Source organism: Phalangium opilio, unplaced genomic scaffold (genome assembly GCF_054372755.1).
Source record: "Phalangium opilio isolate 3A_F unplaced genomic scaffold, DU_Popi_V2 ptg000352l_1, whole genome shotgun sequence".
Lineage (NCBI taxonomy): Eukaryota > Metazoa > Arthropoda > Arachnida > Opiliones > Phalangiidae > Phalangium > Phalangium opilio.
Window position 1 is genome coordinate 2,783,611 of NW_028324228.1, and position 20,010 is coordinate 2,803,620.

Consider the following 20,010-nt stretch of genomic DNA (forward strand, 5'->3'; position numbering starts at 1 on the left):
AGAAGTTATAAGTTTTTAATTGAAGAATATATCGTAACAGATTCGTTAATGAGCAAAGCGGAACCGTAAGTATCAAGCGTTGTTTACTCTAAAGATGTTAACATTGGTATCTAACTTTTGTTAAATTTTTAGTACAAATGACCGAGTTTTTGTAAAAGGGTTATGCTACAAAAGTCAAAAGAAAAATGATAAGCCTTACACGGTCTGTGCGGCTCTGAAAATATCTAAACCTGAAATACTAGACGAATATTGTGGATGTCCTGCCGGAATTACAGGAACCTGCAACCATGGCGTAGCTTTATTACGGTTACTAGCCCAATTGCGTGATAATAAAATAAACTATCCCCCTCATAAACTCTCCTGTACCGACAAACCACAACAATGGAACCGTCCGAGGGGCAAAAAAGTCCACCCTTTCGCTGTAATAGATCTAAATGTTCAGGCTCCTAAAGAAGATGGTAATAAGAAACCAGTTCTATGTAAACTGTATGAAGCTAGCTCGAGTAGCCTAGAACAAACCGAGGTGGCAGAAGCTACGAAAGATTTAATTAATAATCTTAATGGTAATGGAGTTGATGGCTGGGCAAGTATTCTACCTCCATCTGAAGAGTATACCTGGGTTGAAACTAGGATGGGATATGCTCCTGAAGGTTCCCCACTAAGTTTGCAACTGTCAACCAAGGAGTATGGATATGAGGTTATCACCAACCTTGAAAGCTTTGAGACTAGCTTACCATTTGTTCATGGATATATACCTTCGGAACGATTTTCAATCCCGACACATTCCTGTGCCTGTACTCCCTGGTGTTCCAAGAATGTCATTAATAAATATGGATCTTCAGAGTTGGCCGTATTGATGGTAAATTTATTTATTTTTTAAAGATGAAATCTGATTGTAAAGAATATTTAATCTCGTTATTTTAGAAAAATGAAGTCTCTATTGACCAAGCTCGACATCTCGAAATGAATACCAGGAACCAAGCTGATTCGCTACTGTGGAATGAAGCCCGAAGTACTAGATTGAGTTCTTCAAATTTCGGTGCGATTTGTAAAAGGAAAAATCAAAAATGGACACAAGTTGGAATTAACAACATAGTCAATCCTAAAGACATTGGGCACTTGAATGCTATCAAGTATGGCAAACAGAACGAAAGTATTGCCAAAAACAAATACCTGGAAACGATGCACAGTATGGGTCATAACGTAACAGTACATGACTCAGGATACATTGTTGACCCGACAAAACCCTGGCTAGGAACTTCACCTGATGGATTAGTCCATGATCCAAAGGAACCAACCTCTTTTGGGCTGTTAGAAATTAAATGTCCCTGGTCCAAACGGGATAAAAAACCCACCGAAGCACTGAGTGATGATGATGATAGAATAAAAATGGTTGATCAAAGACCTCTTTTAAATGAAAATGATAACCATTTCTACCAAATTATGGGCCAAATGGCGCTATCAGGGCTGAAATGGTGTCACTACGTAACATATTTCCCAGAAGGCTTGATAATTGTGAGAGTGCCATTCAATCAGGAAAAGTGGGACCATATGCAATCAGTTTTAAAAGCTTTTTATTTTACATATATGTTACCAAAATTAGGTAAAAATTACAAGACAAACAATGTGATAAAAATGTGATCTGGATTTAAAAGTTCCTATACTCTCAAGTACCTACTACCTTCCTTATGATAATAGGCCCCATACCCACAGTGGTTTTAAAAATAAAGTCTGTTTTATTAAAGTTTCTTGTAGCTTTATTTAAAATAAAATAAAATATTAGATAGTTATAATCTTTACAAAGAAGTATCTAAATTGATAATGGGAATCTCAGTTCTACTTGAATCAGTGTCACTTGACCATCCAGCCAGTTCATCTTCAAGGGATTCGTTTTCAGGTTCTAGAATTTCTTCTTGAAAATTATCAATTTCCTCTTGAAAATCATGTTTTTCTTCTTGAAAATCATGTTTTTCTTCTTGAAAATCATGTTTTTCTTCTTGAAAATCATCAATATCATCACTAATGTTGGTTAAATTACTGTGTTCATTTTGAGAGTCATTTTCAGTATTGCTTATTAAAGGTGTTTGGAAGTTCGACAAAAGCACAATCACTGTCCAGAGTTGATTAATCACGGGAGCTAGAGTTAAGGGAATTGGACGATCGAGGATATGAAAGCCTCTTACTCTTGCTATTCGTCGTTCCACATGGATTCGGAGGGCTGCAATTTTCTGTGACTTTTCCAGTTCCTCTTTGGTGAATTGTCCCTTCTCACCAAGGAAAGGTGGTATATTCAGTCGAACACCTTTTTTATTTAGCATCTCTTGATCAAAAATCCCTTATCTGCCATAACACTGTCATTAGGGGAGAAATTTAATTTCAGAAAACCACTTCGCCTAGTTATTTCCTGGTCAGAGATGGATCCAGTGAACAACTGCGAGACAAATGTCACGTAACCATTGGGACTAATACCAATAAGTCCTTTGAATGTGTTTGTGGATTTATAGTTAGAATAAGATGCTGACTGTAGAACCAATGACTTTGATGTTTGGCATTTCAATTCAGTTGCGTCAATTATGACGCGAGTACTGGGATAATCTTTTTTAAATTCTTCTGGCATAGTTGCATCTATTTGCTCTCGTGTTGGCCATATATTTATTTTTCCAAGGCGAACAAACATGAAATTAATCCAGGATATACAGTAATTGGACGCTGTGCTTGGGGAAATGCTAAAGCGGTCTGCCAAGTCTTTTAGAAAGAGCCCTAATCGGAGCCGCATCAAGACTAGTAGAAATTGATCCTTAACATCTAGTTTTCGGGGGCGGCCTGCAGGCGAAGGTCTTTGCACAATCTTACCACCATTCCAAAAGTTGATATTTTCACCGTTAGGTCCTGGATTTAGACGATTATATAAAGCGACCAGTTTATAATTGTTAGGGATGCCAGTGTAGAATAATAGGTCATCATCGTTATATTTTATTCTATCTAGACTGGGTTTCATCGTGTCGCAGCGGCTCTCAGCGATAACAGCTCGCCTCTTTGCTTCAAATAATTTCTTTTTGGCAGTCTTAAGTTGGGAATCTTGAATATTTATTTTATGCTCTTGAATTGAAAGTTTACGTTTCAGTTCTGCAATCACAATTTCTAATTCTTTAATTTTGTTTGAGCATTCACAATAGCCTAGCGACTGTGTAATAGACTCCTCTGTAAAAGCAACGACCGTCACCAAATCTGTTACAGTATCTTTGATGATCGCTTCTTTATCTTCCTTTTCATCATCGTTATTGACACTTTGTTCATAAGAGTCATCTATATCAGTTTGTCTATTGAAGTTCCAATGAAACACTGAAGGCACAGCCCCCACTTTCAAAATCTTCCTGCCGCTGGCAAGACCTTGCCGATAATCGGAAGGTTTAAAATGCTTTGAACAGACAAAAATGTTTTCTGCCGGGTTGTAAATATAGTCACGGCGACGGATTCGCTTCAACCAAAGAATTCTCATCACTTTCCTGCTTTGTGATGGAACTTTATGAAGCGAGACCTGAAAACATTTTAATTATTAAGGATTTATATTTATAATTCTTTATTCGGTGAATATCGAAATTATAGTTACATTTTTGGAAGACGCTCTTTGAGTGCAATACAGAACACAACACACTTTGCCTGGGAGGCTCATATTTTTGACCGAGGCTTAACAAATAACAACTTCAATTGAAATTTAAACAGGTATTAAGGGTATTTTTTTATCTTTACATATAATATTTACCGTATATTATCAATGCATACGTTTGAAACCACAAACAAAAGAGTAAAATCGTTTTAATGTACTATATCACACGAACGCGTCGTCACTTAAATATATCACGATGGACACGGCCATATTTGTACAATCCATAAATTTTAACCAATCACAGACGGAGGAAAAATAATGACATATAGCGCCATCTATTAAAGGCTTTGAGCATGCAAATATTATCCAGTATGGAGACTACCCCTGAAATTTCCTCTTTCCCCATGGCATTTTCGAATTGGTCTAATATAGACCAATACGAATATTCCATACTATAAGCCTAACTCGCAGGGGCACCGCCATACTGAATAATAAATTAATGACACGCATCGCCAAGGATGGCGCTCGCGTTAGTTTTATAACTTCTGTCGTCAGTGTCGTCTGCTCAGTTTACTTAACGGTGGAAAATTCAATTGTTAGTGTTAGCGACGCTGGTTTTTTACGAGGATTTTTATTATTTTAACTTAAGTTTGTCGCGAAGCTAATGAATTATAACGATGGCGGATTGGTATTCCCAATTTTGGGATACCAAAAAACTATAAAGGATGTGCCCATGCTTAGCAAAGAAGAAATCAAAAGGTTTTACCAGTCCAGATGTAAAACCTTCCAACATTACCGAAGAAGTTATAAGTTTTTAATTGAAGAATATATCGTAACAGATTCGTTAATGAGCAAAGCGGAACCGTAAGTATCAAGCGTTGTTTACTCTAAAGATGTTAACATTGGTATCTAACTTTTGTTAAATTTTTAGTACAAATGACCGAGTTTTTGTAAAAGGGTTATGCTACAAAAGTCAAAAGAAAAATGATAAGCCTTACACGGTCTGTGCGGCTCTGAAAATATCTAAACCTGAAATACTAGACGAATATTGTGGATGTCCTGCCGGAATTACAGGAACCTGCAACCATGGTGTAGCTTTATTACGGTTACTAGCCCAATTGCGTGATAAAAAAATAAACTATCCCCCTCATAAACTCTCCTGTACCGACAAACCACAACAATGGAACCGTCCGAGGGGCAAAAAAGTCCACCCTTTCGCTGTAATAGATCTAAATGTTCAGGCTCCTAAAGAAGATGGTAATAAGAAACCAGTTCTATGTAAACTGTATGAAGCTAGCTCGAGTAGCCTAGAACAAACCGAGGTGGCAGAAGCTACGAAAGATTTAATTAATAATCTTAATGGTAATGGAGTTGATGGCTGGGCAAGTATTCTACCTCCATCTGAAGAGTATACCTGGGTTGAAACTAGGATGGGATATGCTCCTGAAGGTTCCCCACTAAGTTTGCAACTGTCAACCAAGGAGTATGGATATGAGGTTATCACCAACCTTGAAAGCTTTGAGACTAGCTTACCATTTGTTCATGGATATATACCTTCGGAACGATTTTCAATCCCGACACATTCCTGTGCCTGTACTCCCTGGTGTTCCAAGAATGTCATTAATAAATATGGATCTTCAGAGTTGGCCGTATTGATGGTAAATTTATTTATTTTTTAAAGATGAAATCTGATTGTAAAGAATATTTAATCTCGTTATTTTAGAAAAATGAAGTCTCTATTGACCAAGCTCGACATCTCGAAATGAATACCAGGAACCAAGCTGATTCGCTACTGTGGAATGAAGCCCGAAGTACTAGATTGAGTTCTTCAAATTTCGGTGCGATTTGTAAAAGGAAAAATCAAAAATGGACACAAGTTGGAATTAACAACATAGTCAATCCTAAAGACATTGGGCACTTGAATGCTATCAAGTATGGCAAACAGAACGAAAGTATTGCCAAAAACAAATACCTGGAAACGATGCACAGTATGGGTCATAACGTAACAGTACATGACTCAGGATACATTGTTGACCCGACAAAACCCTGGCTAGGAACTTCACCTGATGGATTAGTCCATGATCCAAAGGAACCAACCTCTTTTGGGCTGTTAGAAATTAAATGTCCCTGGTCCAAACGGGATAAAAAACCCACCGAAGCACTGAGTGATGATGATGATAGAATAAAAATGGTTGATCAAAGACCTCTTTTAAATGAAAATGATAACCATTTCTACCAAATTATGGGCCAAATGGCGCTATCAGGGCTGAAATGGTGTCACTACGTAACATATTTCCCAGAAGGCTTGATAATTGTGAGAGTGCCATTCAATCAGGAAAAGTGGGACCATATGCAATCAGTTTTAAAAGCTTTTTATTTTACATATATGTTACCAAAATTAGGTAAAAATTACAAGACAAACAATGTGATAAAAATGTGATCTGGATTTAAAAGTTCCTATACTCTCAAGTACCTACTACCTTCCTTATGATAATAGGCCCCATACCCACAGTGGTTTTAAAAATAAAGTCTGTTTTATTAAAGTTTCTTGTAGCTTTATTTAAAATAAAATAAAATATTAGATAGTTATAATCTTTACAAAGAAGTATCTAAATTGATAATGGGAATCTCAGTTCTACTTGAATCAGTGTCACTTGACCATCCAGCCAGTTCATCTTCAAGGGATTCGTTTTCAGGTTCTAGAATTTCTTCTTGAAAATTATCAATTTCCTCTTGAAAATCATGTTTTTCTTCTTGAAAATCATGTTTTTCTTCTTGAAAATCATGTTTTTCTTCTTGAAAATCATGTTTTTCTTCTTGAAAATCATCAATATCATCACTAATGTTGGTTAAATTACTGTGTTCATTTTGAGAGTCATTTTCAGTATTGCTTATTAAAGGTGTTTGGAAGTTCGACAAAAGCACAATCACTGTCCAGAGTTGATTAATCACGGGAGCTAGAGTTAAGGGAATTGGACGATCGAGGATATGAAAGCCTCTTACTCTTGCTATTCGTCGTTCCACATGGATTCGGAGGGCTGCAATTTTCTGTGACTTTTCCAGTTCCTCTTTGGTGAATTGTCCCTTCTCACCAAGGAAAGGTGGTATATTCAGTCGAACACCTTTTTTATTTAGCATCTCTTGATCAAAAATCCCTTATCTGCCATAACACTGTCATTAGGGGAGAAATTTAATTTCAGAAAACCACTTCGCCTAGTTATTTCCTGGTCAGAGATGGATCCAGTGAACAACTGCGAGACAAATGTCACGTAACCATTGGGACTAATACCAATAAGTCCTTTGAATGTGTTTGTGGATTTATAGTTAGAATAAGATGCTGACTGTAGAACCAATGACTTTGATGTTTGGCATTTCAATTCAGTTGCGTCAATTATGACGCGAGTACTGGGATAATCTTTTTTAAATTCTTCTGGCATAGTTGCATCTATTTGCTCTCGTGTTGGCCATATATTTATTTTTCCAAGGCGAACAAACATGAAATTAATCCAGGATATACAGTAATTGGACGCTGTGCTTGGGGAAATGCTAAAGCGGTCTGCCAAGTCTTTTAGAAAGAGCCCTAATCGGAGCCGCATCAAGACTAGTAGAAATTGATCCTTAACATCTAGTTTTCGGGGGCGGCCTGCAGGCGAAGGTCTTTGCACAATCTTACCACCATTCCAAAAGTTGATATTTTCACCGTTAGGTCCTGGATTTAGACGATTATATAAAGCGACCAGTTTATAATTGTTAGGGATGCCAGTGTAGAATAATAGGTCATCATCGTTATATTTTATTCTATCTAGACTGGGTTTCATCGTGTCGCAGCGGCTCTCAGCGATAACAGCTCGCCTCTTTGCTTCAAATAATTTCTTTTTGGCAGTCTTAAGTTGGGAATCTTGAATATTTATTTTATGCTCTTGAATTGAAAGTTTACGTTTCAGTTCTGCAATCACAATTTCTAATTCTTTAATTTTGTTTGAGCATTCACAATAGCCTAGCGACTGTGTAATAGACTCCTCTGTAAAAGCAACGACCGTCACCAAATCTGTTACAGTATCTTTGATGATCGCTTCTTTATCTTCCTTTTCATCATCGTTATTGACACTTTGTTCATAAGAGTCATCTATATCAGTTTGTCTATTGAAGTTCCAATGAAACACTGAAGGCACAGCCCCCACTTTCAAAATCTTCCTGCCGCTGGCAAGACCTTGCCGATAATCGGAAGGTTTAAAATGCTTTGAACAGACAAAAATGTTTTCTGCCGGGTTGTAAATATAGTCACGGCGACGGATTCGCTTCAACCAAAGAATTCTCATCACTTTCCTGCTTTGTGATGGAACTTTATGAAGCGAGACCTGAAAACATTTTAATTATTAAGGATTTATATTTATAATTCTTTATTCGGTGAATATCGAAATTATAGTTACATTTTTGGAAGACGCTCTTTGAGTGCAATACAGAACACAACACACTTTGCCTGGGAGGCTCATATTTTTGACCGAGGCTTAACAAATAACAACTTCAATTGAAATTTAAACAGGTATTAAGGGTATTTTTTTATCTTTACATATAATATTTACCGTATATTATCAATGCATACGTTTGAAACCACAAACAAAAGAGTAAAATCGTTTTAATGTACTATATCACACGAACGCGTCGTCACTTAAATATATCACGATGGACACGGCCATATTTGTACAATCCATAAATTTTAACCAATCACAGACGGAGGAAAAATAATGACATATAGCGCCATCTATTAAAGGCTTTGAGCATGCAAATATTATCCAGTATGGAGACTACCCCTGAAATTTCCTCTTTCCCCATGGCATTTTCGAATTGGTCTATTAGGAGAAAGAAGGGAGCTCTAGACCACTGTATAGTAGCTTTTCACTTTCACTATCACTGGGGAAACGGCGCATATTTGAGAAGACCTTTGTAAACATAATTCTGATTTTTCATGTTTATTATCCTTTGTTCTCTTAACTCTCGGTTACGTTGTAGAGTAAGGATGATAGAGATTTGTCAAAATTGTTACAGGTAATGTCCAAAACACCACATTTTTGCACTATTTTGGCAAAGGCTTAGCTTCCATGTATAATAATGGGATGGCCATATTTTAGCCTAATGGCCCTAATCTAAGCTTTAACATATTTTTAATTGTAAATAAACATAGTAAAACTATTACTATGAACACCAAAATTACAGTGAAACTATTTACCTTCCTTTATAACTTTCAAATCATCCCCGTATCGAAATGAGTTATATTAATTTGGCGAAAATGCAGAATAGTATGAAAGATACTTTTAGGAGTAAATCTACTGTACCTCCGAGCGAGAGGAAAGTCGCGGGAGTAATTTAGTTTTTTCGTTCGTGTTTTTGCAAACGCCTGTAGAGGGAGCAGTGATCGGAGCGGCTCCGAAAACTAATACTTTTAAAAATTAATTAAAAATAGTTAAGTTATTAAAACTATCAATATCTATATATTTTTGAAAACGTAATTTTAGGTTCTATCTGATTTTAAAAAATGAAAGCTTTTCATTAGTAGTCAAAAGATCGATTCTATCCCTTTAAACACACATTAATGGTTTACATTTATGCCAAATATTCACAAAGCAAATTCTACCCATATTAAAAATGGCTTTTAATAAAACCATTTATTTTTAGTGGTTTGAAAAGAAGACTTTCAGGGTTTTCATTTGGGGAAAAAAATTTGATTACATTAATGGTTTAAATTTGTTCCATTATTTTTTTGAGTGCAGAAGGCTTTTTTATGTGATGTTTTAAAAAGTAAAACATGCTCATTATTAAAACCAATCTGACTCAATTAGTTGTTGCCCAAAAGAGTTCATTTGGATAATTTTAAGGGCATTAACTTATAATCGTGTTCAGTCAGGATTGATATAATAAGAAAGCCATCAACGTGTACAAAGGTAGTGAAGTCCCACTAAACACGACTATAAATATTGCTGTAAAACAGGCGTATGGTCCTGAAATGGGGTGAATAGGGGTTTGAAGTTTGACATGAGATAAATAGGGTTTTTAAATTGGGATATGAAATGGGGGTAAATAAGGACTTGAAATGGGGGTAAATATGGACTTGAAATGGGGGTAAATATGGACTTGAGATGGGTCTAAATATGGACTCGAAATGGGTCTAAATATGGACTCGATATGGGTCTAAATATGGACTCGATATGGGTCTAAATATGGACTTGAAATGGGTCTAAATATGGACTTGAAATGGGTCTAAATATGGACTTGAAATGGGTCTAAATATGGACTTGAAATGCGTCTAAATATGGATTTGAAATGGGTCTAAACATGGACTTGAAATGGGTCTAAACATGGACTTGAAATAGGTCTAAACATGGACTTGAAATAGGTCTAAACATGGACTTGAAATGGGTCTAAACATAGCCTTGAAGTGCGTCTAAATATGGACTTAAAATGGGTCTAAAGTTCTAGTGATGCCACGAATATTCGGTTACTATTCGGTATTCGGCCTATTCGGCCATTTTTTTCGTATTCGGTATTCGGCCGAATATTTCGTAATATTCGGCCGAATACCGAATCTCCAATCATGAAGGAAAAAAACGGAAAAATTACTCAAAAATTATTTATTTCAATAACAATTTTTACTTTAATATTTATAATCTACCAGTGGTAAGTTGTTATGAATAAAAAAAAGCATATAGTGACACGATCTACTCGCAAATGAACCAAAAACCTAAAGATGCTATAGACGGGTCCTATAGTGTTAAAGAGAGCGCGTTGAAAAATCGTAACTTCCCCCTTTTCATTCCCTCCTTCCCGAGTTTATCACCAACGTTGAAAGCTTCCGCGCAGGCGCGCTGTAGCAGAGGCGGTAAAGAGCGGATCTAAACAGTGTATTCATCTCTCTGCTTGCGCGCCAATATTGCGCAGAGCAGTAATCGCGTTACAGCTAGTGCCGAGAGGAGAGGAGAGTTTTCCCACGTGACCCTACATTTCGCGTAGCCGTCTGCCTATTCAACTCACCATTCCATTACACCCTTCTTCTTCCATGATGAAACCTTTCCCATTGCGGTCCGTGCGGGGGATGTACGTATTTCGCGGAACGGGTTACAGCTCATAACCGGTTTCGCGCGAGTTGCACATATCTCACGCCCGAATATTCGGTGGCCGAATATTCGGTGCTTCGGCCGAGAGCATGGCCGAATATTCGGTATTCGGTATTCGGCAAAATCAATATTCGCGGCATCACTAGTCTAAACATCTATATAAGTTAATTTAGCCGCTTTAGCGATAGGAACTTTCGTCTCACTGTGGCGCAGTGGAAGAGTATCGGACTACCGTGCGATAGTCCTTGGATCGATTCCCCGAAAGAAAAAGCAAACTACGTAATAATAGTTTCATGCAATTGATTATTAATTTTATTTGAACTTAATTGCAGTTACGTTAGACAGTGTGGGAAAGTGTAAAGTAATAAAAAATACTATTGCAATAATGGCCTTTGAGTATTTGAAATATTTTGCGTAAATTTTATTAAAATTACGGTAATATTTTAGAGGGTTAAGGTTAGGTCAAATCAAGTTAGGTTAGGTTGGGTTGGGTCAGGTTAGGTTAGGTTAGGTTAAGTTAGGTTAGGTAGGGTAAGGTTAGGTTAGGTTTGGTTAGGTTATGTTTTGTTAGGTTGGGTTAGTTTTGGTTCGGTTAGGTTGGGTATGGTTGGGTTGGGTTAGGTTAGGTTAGGTTAGGTTATGCTAGGTTATGCTAGGTTGGGTTGGGTTGGGTTAGGTTAGGTTAGGTTTGGTTAGGTTAGGATTGAATGTGGTAGGATAACCGATTTTCCATTATATTTTTATTTTCATTGAGGTCCTTGCATAATAAAAGCGGGCCTTTTCCAAGTTAGGTTGAGTTGGGTTGGGTTGGGTTAGGTTGGGTTGGGTTGGGTTGGGTAGGGTTGGGTTGGGTTAGGTTAGGATTGGTTAGGTTAGGATTGAAAGTGGTAGGATAACCGATTTTCCATAATATTTTTATTTTCATTGAGGTCCTTGCATAATAAAAGCGGGCCTTTTCCAACAAATTATTTTTATAAAGATTCTGGAGCAATTAACGCTGCAATTATTAAATTCCTTGAACAATAAATATATGCCTTTTCCAAAATATTGATTGTTTTACGGGTCATTTCAGGTTGGCTTTGATTCGGCTCGGTTACAATAGAGGCATCCTTTTAAACTTGGGATTTGACCATCACAGTATCATTATTTATGCAGGAAAGTGTATTGATAGACGCAAGCTTAAGGACAAGGGTATTTTCTTTAAACCAAAAGAGGTATTTTTTAATTCGGTTTAAAAATACGGCGTTTAAAATATGTCTTTAAATGGCAATGGAAATTTTAAGATAATAAACACGCATATTTTGGCTATATGCGGTCCAACGGGATTCGGTTCAATGGGACATTCGGTCTAATGGGTTTCGGCCCAATGGGCCAGCTGCAAACCGCCGGGGGGAGGTACTAAATCAATGGTGCGACATCTAAAACAAGAAATACCAATAGACCAAAGACTCCTACACAGGTTAAGCCAGAGCAAAACAATTTAAGTCACATAGAATGCTATAAGTGCGGACTCTTAGGGAATTATGCCACAACCTGTCCGGACAAACAAGAAGTCCCGCAAAGACTGGCTTCGGAAAACGCGAAAGCGGGAAGACCAAATGTGCACAACTATTTTTCTTTATATAGCATGTTCAATATTTTTTGAAGCACAATTAAATAAGAAAAAAATTGGGGGATCGTCTTCCCGCTCCGCGAAGAAAATAAAGCCCCTTATGGAATTTGGCTCTATGGATGTGCGTCGCTGTGAGGTTGATCCTCCCGTGGCCATAGAAGCCGTGTATTCGCATGGGACTTTCGCGACTAGAATAGATTCAGGCGCTGATGCATGTTTTATCAGCTTATATCACTGGCGTAATTTAGTCAGAACTTTGAAACCAGAACTAGTACTTCCGGAAGAAGAAGAGACTCAATGTATAGTGTTAGGCGACGGACGTTATACCTTCACAAAAGGACGCGCGCGAATAGACTTCCGCTTAGGACAGTTGAAACTAAAGCAGGAATTTCACGTAGTTCCCTCACTACCAAACGACTTTATTTTGGGAAAAGATTGCATTTATAAACATCGGGGATTCTGGACTTTGGTACAAAAACTTGCCAGATTGACGGAACAACGTTTCCATTCGTGTTAAATCTCCCTCGGTTGAAGACTCCAACACCTCAGATCATAGAGGATGTTTAACAAGCTGTCGCGTCTCCTACACCTAGTCCTACTCAGAAGGAAGACTTAAAAACTCTATTATTACGATTTCCAAAACTATTTTCGGAAAAAGCGGGACGTACGAACTTAGTCTATCACGAGATACACACTACCACCGATGTTCCCGTTAGTCAACGCGCGTATCGTGTTGGCGACGAGAAAAAACGGATAATTGAAGATCATATTCACGAAATGATCCGCGACGGAATCGTGAAACCGTCCGTTAGTCCTTACGCGTCGCCTGTGGTACTTGTCCACAAAAAATGCGGAAAGATCCGTTTCTGCGTTGACTATCGCGCTTTAAATAAAGTGACCGTGACGTAAAGAGAGGCTATTGGCAGATCAATCTCCATCCGCAAGCGAAGGCGGAGACCGCTTTTATCACGCATGCCGGGAAGTACGAGTTCGAGGTACTTCCGTTCGGTCTATGCAATGCGCCGTCGTCGTTTCAACGACTCATCGACGAAGTTTTCAGGGATGGACATCACTTTTCCATCTGTGTCTATCTGGATGACATCGTCATTCCATCCAGTACTTGGGCAGACCATTTGCAAGCCTTAGAGTATGTCTTTCACCGATTTTCTGAAGCGGGACTTAGCTTCAGACGAAGAAATGTCGCTTTGCGCAAAGCGAAGCGACCGTGTTAGGGCATATAGTAAATGAACGAGGGATTCACATTGATCCTTCCAAGACTAGGGCTATAGTAGACTTTCCCGTCCCAAAGAACGTGAAAGAAATCCAAAGATTTCTGGGCATGGCGGGATGGCACTCTCGATTCATCCCGCAGTATTCCAAAATTGTTGACCCGTTAAACCATCTCAAGAAGAAGGACGTTTCGTTCCAGTGGAAGAAAGAACAGCGGGAAGCGTTCCAGGCCATCAAGGATGCGATCTGCATGGCGCCTCCTTTAGCGTCTTACAACACTAAGTTGCCGTGTATCCTGACAACGGATGCTACTGACGCCGGACTTGGAGCTTTCCTGTCACAAATACAGGATGACGTCGAGGTACCTATTGCCTATGCCAGTAAACAACTGACCGACGTCCAGAGAAGATATACCACCACGGTAAAGGAATGTCTTGCCATCTAATGGGGAGTTGGAAAGTTCCGGCAATACTTGGAGAATATACCGTTCACTGTGATCACGGATCACAAAGCACTCCAGTGATTGTTCACTTTGAAAGAACCAAATTCTCGACTTGTTCGTTGGGCAATGTACCTGCAGACGTATGACTTCAAGATCATACACAAGAAGAGAGTTGAGAACAAGGTTGCGGACGCATTATCATGAGCGCCTGTCTCGCTATTAGCCATGTCCCTTGAAGACATGACTTCACTGTCCTCGTCAGAAGACTCCAGTCCAGCGGAATCCTCGTCAATGACGTCGACCTCGTCCTCAACCAGTAGCGGATTAGCCCTTCCCGCCAATCACGCATTGTACCACTCTTTCACACTAGAGGAAGTACGAAAAGGCCTAGTGGTCGGCATTTGGATAGGATAATATCTGTTTTTGTTCATAATTTGAAATTATCCACGGGAGGTCTATGATTAATGCAATGTAATCACGAATAATTATCTGATTATTATTCATGAATAACTGATTAACCAAAATTCTGTGGATTATCTTGTCCAAACGCCACCAATGACATCATAGTCCAGTTATCAGCAGATAATCCTCAAAGACATCGGTACTACGAACTAAGGAACGATGTCTTGTATCGAAAGGCCTATGGTAGAAAACCAGCGAAAATCTATTTGCCACAGCGGTTTCATGACCACCCTCTATCTGGACATCGAGGTCGGGAAAGTACGGGCCAGATACTGGTGGCCATCGTTAAGGCAGGACGTTACCCAGTACGTCCGCGGATGTCCTTTGTGTCAAATGCACAAGGCCCGCAATAGAAAACGTCCAGGTCTCATGCAACCTACGGCCATTACTGAGCCTTTTGATTTGCTGGGAGTGGACATAATGAGACCTCTACCAAGAAGCCGACACCATCACAAATACCTCCTGGTTTTCACGGACTATGCCACTAAATTTGTCGAACTATACCCGATGAAGAACATCACAGCCAGAACGTGTGCGAAGAAACTCGTCTCCGTGATAGTTCGCTACGGTTTTCCTTCTAATATCCTCTAATATCCGGTTCACCATATTTCAACCAATACCCCAGTAGCACAAGCCTTCCGCATAACAGTCGGTTAAAGGTCGAATAGTCGGTTTACGGTCCAGTCAGCTGTACTATGCTTATTTCGATACTTTTCAGACTCATGAAGCCGACTACTTCTTTTAGTTGGCAATGCCGACATCTATCTGACAGTTGGAACAGAGATGGTTTAAAGTAGGCTTGCCTACCGTCTAGAAAATTTCAACTTATTTTTTGCCAATTGATTACCGACTCTCTCGCGCTAGTCGTTATTGTGACGTTTAAGACGAGTAAAATTAAAAGCAAAGCTATTCTTAGGCCGTTTAGTAACCGACATTTATCCGGCTGTTGGAACTGTGGTGGTTTGAAGTAGGCTTGCCTACCGTCCTAAACATGTAACCCTTTTTTGCCAATTGATTACCAACTCCTTCCCGCTAGTCGGTATGGTCACGTTATAAAAGAGTAAAATGAAAAACGAAGTTGTTGTATAGGCCTTCTTTTTCCGTGGGACGGTTTTTTGACTTTTACTATTCCGCAGTTTATGTACAGCCTTTGCTTTTTTACCTAGCTTCTCATCTGCTGGGAACCACACCCCTATAAAGTGAAACCAAAACTTAAACGTTTATGTATACCTTCAGTTTCTTTGTTTGAATATAAAAGAAGCAAGTGCTTTGGGGCGCTTGGAAATCAAAAACCTTATATATTAAAGATTTTTGGTTTTGAAAATAAAACTGAATTACAAAATAGATCTCAATTTGTTTTAGTTACAGAATTTTTTTGCGGTTTCAAACTTTTTAAGAGAAAAATGTGTGAAAAAAATACCCTTTAGAATTGTATGTTTTTCTTTTTCATTAAAAAAAATCTGTAAGTGTATATCAGGGTTGCCACAGTACCTGGATATCCTGGAAAAGTCAGGGAATTTAAAAATGGGCCAAAAGGTCAGGGAAAAGTCGGGAAATTTTAAAAATTTTAGCAAATTCTGGGAACTTGATTTTAGTGGGTAAAATTATTTATTGAAAGAGTAATGAAAGTTTCTCCTTATCCTCTCTTAACACAGAAAACTCCATGAGCAATGCTTAAAAATGTCTAGAATTGTTTTTATAAATAAATGCCTTCAAAAAAGCTCTTAAGACTGTTATTTATAGTTAAAATGATTCTTATTCATTTTGGTGCAACAAATACATTGGAAAACTTAATGTAGAGAGTTATATAATTATAAGCACTTAAAACGTGCTGTAAAAATTTACCCTACCGCCCTAAAAGGTCTGGGAAAATCTGAGAAAAAGTTCAGGGAAAACCTGGAAAAGTCCGGGAGTTTTGTTCTGAAAATTCCGTAGCAACCCTGTATATTTTTCATTAAGATTTTTGTAATTTAAGAGATAGTAACTGGCCACATCGAAGATATTAACAATGAATATTAATAAATGCTTTAATTGATGTAAATATTATACTCGCCCTGAAAAATTTTACTTTTGGTTAAAACCAATTAGCTAGGCAGCTAATATTTCCATTCGACTAGTCGTGTAATATCGAATACATTGTTTAATATTTGAAATTGTTATAATTGATGCTCAACCTGTATTTTACTTGAAATATTCAAAGTACAAATTCTAAAGCGATTTTCATTGAAAATGTAATAAAGAAATTTCAATACTAGGTATCAGTATCCTTTACTATAAGCGAATGAAGCCTCGAGTTAAGGCTTGATCGTCGCAAAACCGTCGGGCCTCGAGTTAAGGTTTGATCATCGCAAAAGCGTCGGACCTCTTGCTGACAGGCGGTTAAGTCGACTCTCAAACGTGTTGGATTAGAGTCGTATTTCATTCGTGTCGTGTAAACCAGTGGGCCGTCGTCCCAACGGGCGGACATTTCGATTCTCAAACCCTAACTCTACCAGCCCTTTACCGACGATTTACCGTTCCTATACTAAAAAGCCGCGAAATCGTCGGATTGAGCGCGGCTTTAGGTAGGCATAATGACGCCGACCAATAGTCGGCCAACAGTCGTTTTATAGTCGCCTCATAACAGTCTGAAAACCGGCGGGCCGTCGTCCCGCCGGGCGAACATTTCGACTCTCAAACCCTTACTCTACCAGCCCTTTACCGACGATTTACCGTTCCTATACTAAAAAGCCGCGAAATCGTCGGATTGAGCGCGGCTTTTGGTAGACATAATGACGCCGACATATAGTCGGCCAACAGTCGTTTTATAGTAGCCTCAAAACAGTAGGAAAACCGGCGGGCCATCGTCCCTCCAGGCGGACATTTCGACTTTCAAACCATTACTCTCCCGACTTATTAGTGACTTTTTACCAACTCGTCGGTAACACACAAAGCCGACCATGTAGGCCCAACGTCGGCAGTGCTACTGGGGTAAGAGGGCAGAGAAAGATGCGCGCGCACACCGGAAGCTTAGAGGTAAACTATGAAAGCGAGATCACTCCAGTAAAGCCTTCTACTCCCACTCTTTCTACCCTCTTTGCACAGAGTAACATCGTGGAGCGCACAAACAGAGTTCTGGGCGAAATCATTTCGATGTTCGTTGGTCCAGATCACCGAAGATTGGATGAGAACTCGCCATTTATTCAGTTCGCCATCAACTCGACGACACATACCACAACAGGAAGAACTCCTTTCTACCTTAACATGGGTAGGGAACCGAGATTTCCCTGGGACTTGGCCGTGGGTATGCCAGTAGCGGACTTTGTTGAAAGGTCCGCATCGCTCTCAGCTTTAGCGAAGCAACTTGCTTTGTCTAAAGAACTTGCCAAGAAAGCGCAAGCACACCAGAAACGCTACTACGATCAAAGGCGGGAAGGGATTGAATTTCCCGTTGGTATACTTGTCAGGAAGGAGACGCATCCCTTGTCTCAAGCGGCACGTAACGTCGCGGATAAGTTATGTCCCAAATGGGATGGTCCCTACAAAATCGCAAAGAAGAGTGATCGATTGCGATATCAATTAGAAGACCCAGAGACTGGAGAAAACAAAGGGACCGAGAATATCGCTAATTTAAAGCTGTATTGGTCGAATAAAGATGTCTGCCAACCGGACGGAAGCCAGTCATCCTCAACTTCAAGCAAATCATCTTCAAGTTCTACAACGTCACTGTTCATGCCTATACTTCAGGACGCTGGAGTCAGTACTGGTGACGAACGTTGTGAGACTCGACGAGAAAGAAGACAACGACTATTGAGACCAAGAAGCGCAAACTGAGTCGTCTGGAGCAGAGCTGTGCTAATTAATTAGTTAGCTAATTCAATTTCTAATTAATTAGCAACATTTTCTAATTGAAAATGGTAATTGAATTTTAATTACCTTAGTGCTAATTGAGAAGTAATTCTAATTAATTAGTATGATTCGGAAAGGTAATTATCTAATTAAAATTTAATTAGATTTAGGATTAACTAATTAGCCAATTGGATTTTCAATTAATCTTTTACGCCAATTTGTTGTAAAAAAATCGAGGAATTAATTCTTGATTCATCTATTTGAATATGAAAAAGCCTTATTATATCGATGAGGAAACCTTAGTGCTACTCTAAATTTTTCAGCTCCTCAATTATGAGAGAATACTAGTACTAGTAGAAAATTTCGTAGTTCGCAACTGCCCCATTTCGAAATTCCGACTGATTTACCTACTCGATTTAATAGCAGTGCGCATGTATTTACTACTCAGGAGTCCATTATAGGAACTGTGCAATAAAATGAAGAAATGAGACAAATTTTAACATGACGGAACACTCGAGGCCTGTCTCATTTTTCGAGAATTAATTCATGGGTTCCGTACCCGTTTCTCAATGGCATTAAAACATTAAACTTTGCATTACCAAAGTACTAAATCCATGGGCACTTTAAACTTTTATGTTTACTTATGGTTTCTTTTGTACCTTAATTAGAAAACAGTAATTCTAATTAATTAGTTTGATAAATAAATGTCTAATTTCTAATTGAATTGAATTAGTTTCTATGTCTAATTGCTAATTGGCTAATTAATTAGTTCATAAATATTTCCCTAATTGCTAATTGGCTAATTAATTAGTTCATAAATATTTTCCTAATTGCTAATTCTAATTCAATTAGTTGTCAGCTAATTAGCACAGCTCTGATATAGGGCGCTTAAGGCGCCTCTCTAGAATACAAAAAAATGTAAAGCAGACGACGCGGTTTTTCCCCTGGAAGGAGGTTCTGGCTGTGGACGGTTACATCCTCCCCCCAAAGAAAAAGTCTGCTCACTGTGAGTCGGACTCCTGAGAGTCACGTGATTCGGGTGATCTTCTCTTGGGCCTCGGTTTGAAGCAATTGTTCTCATGATGTCTCCCTAGTTGACATCGGCGGCACAGGATATATCTCTCGTCCAGTATCATGGTAGCCGGGCGGTTTTCGGCCTGACCGAGGCTTCCGTTGGGAGGGGTGTAGCTGAGGTGGAACCTCCGTGGCCATTGTCTTGGGATACGGTAGCCCGTATCCCGGTGTTCGGTGGTTCCGCTGGCGGAGTGGCTCTTAGCAAGAGGAGTCCCAACCCCTACCACGTCCACTTGTGGGGAGAGATGTTGTATTCGGTACGGTGCCTCTGGCCCTTCTTCGTCCTGAAGGGCCAGTGGACCCAGGGGCCGGAGCCGCATTGTCTGTCATGGGTGACACTCGGCCGAAATCCGACGGACGACAAGGAAGACCAGGTAGGTCAGCGGCGGCCTCTGGTGGTGGGGCCGCCGCAACTGCTTCGGACTGAGGCGTCCAGTGTAACGCGTCTTCGTCGCGGGCTACCGCCTCCAAATGTTCTGCGACATCCGCCTGCACCTCTTGTGTGGATTGTCGTCGGGGATCTCTTTGAGCCTCAGCTTTGGCGGTGCTTACCACTTCGGATAAGTATTCCCGGGGAGGGGCGTCCGAAGCTCGTGCGACGCACGGGGCAAATAACAGGCCCTCACACCGCAAGCAAGGACAGATC

The 20,010-nt window shown here is 39.4% G+C and overlaps 4 protein-coding genes and 2 pseudogenes across 4 annotated transcripts in view; 3 read left to right on the forward strand and 3 right to left on the reverse strand.

Moving 5' to 3' along the window:
* LOC149602860 (uncharacterized) overlaps positions 1–8,945 on the reverse strand; it is a 45,645-nt gene extending 36,700 nt beyond the window's left edge. Inside the window, exon 1 of the mRNA XM_089860340.1 lies at positions 8,835–8,945. The gene's annotated coding sequence lies outside the window, so the exon portion shown is untranslated. The remainder of the gene's footprint in view (positions 1–8,834) is intronic.
* On the forward strand, positions 49–1,710 carry LOC149602864 (uncharacterized). The gene is made up of 3 exons (XM_089860273.1): positions 49–65; positions 133–859; positions 925–1,710. Exons 1-3 carry the CDS (start codon positions 49–51, stop codon positions 1,639–1,641), a joined length of 1,461 nt encoding a protein of 486 aa, XP_089716399.1. The 3' UTR covers positions 1,642–1,710.
* Positions 1,797–4,041, reverse strand: LOC149602865 (uncharacterized; annotated as a pseudogene).
* On the forward strand, positions 4,272–6,047 carry LOC149602866 (uncharacterized). The gene is made up of 3 exons (XM_089860338.1): positions 4,272–4,471; positions 4,539–5,265; positions 5,331–6,047. Exons 1-3 carry the CDS (start codon positions 4,272–4,274, stop codon positions 6,045–6,047), a joined length of 1,644 nt encoding a protein of 547 aa, XP_089716464.1.
* Positions 6,203–8,482, reverse strand: LOC149602867 (uncharacterized; annotated as a pseudogene).
* On the forward strand, positions 8,529–19,176 carry LOC149602868 (uncharacterized). Its single transcript, XM_089860339.1, has 2 exons — positions 8,529–8,653; positions 17,547–19,176. The coding sequence occupies exon 2, from the start codon at positions 17,595–17,597 to the stop codon at positions 18,273–18,275; it is 681 nt and encodes a 226-aa protein (XP_089716465.1). The 5' UTR covers positions 8,529–8,653; positions 17,547–17,594; the 3' UTR covers positions 18,276–19,176.
* The last annotated feature ends 834 nt before the right edge of the window (positions 19,177–20,010 follow it).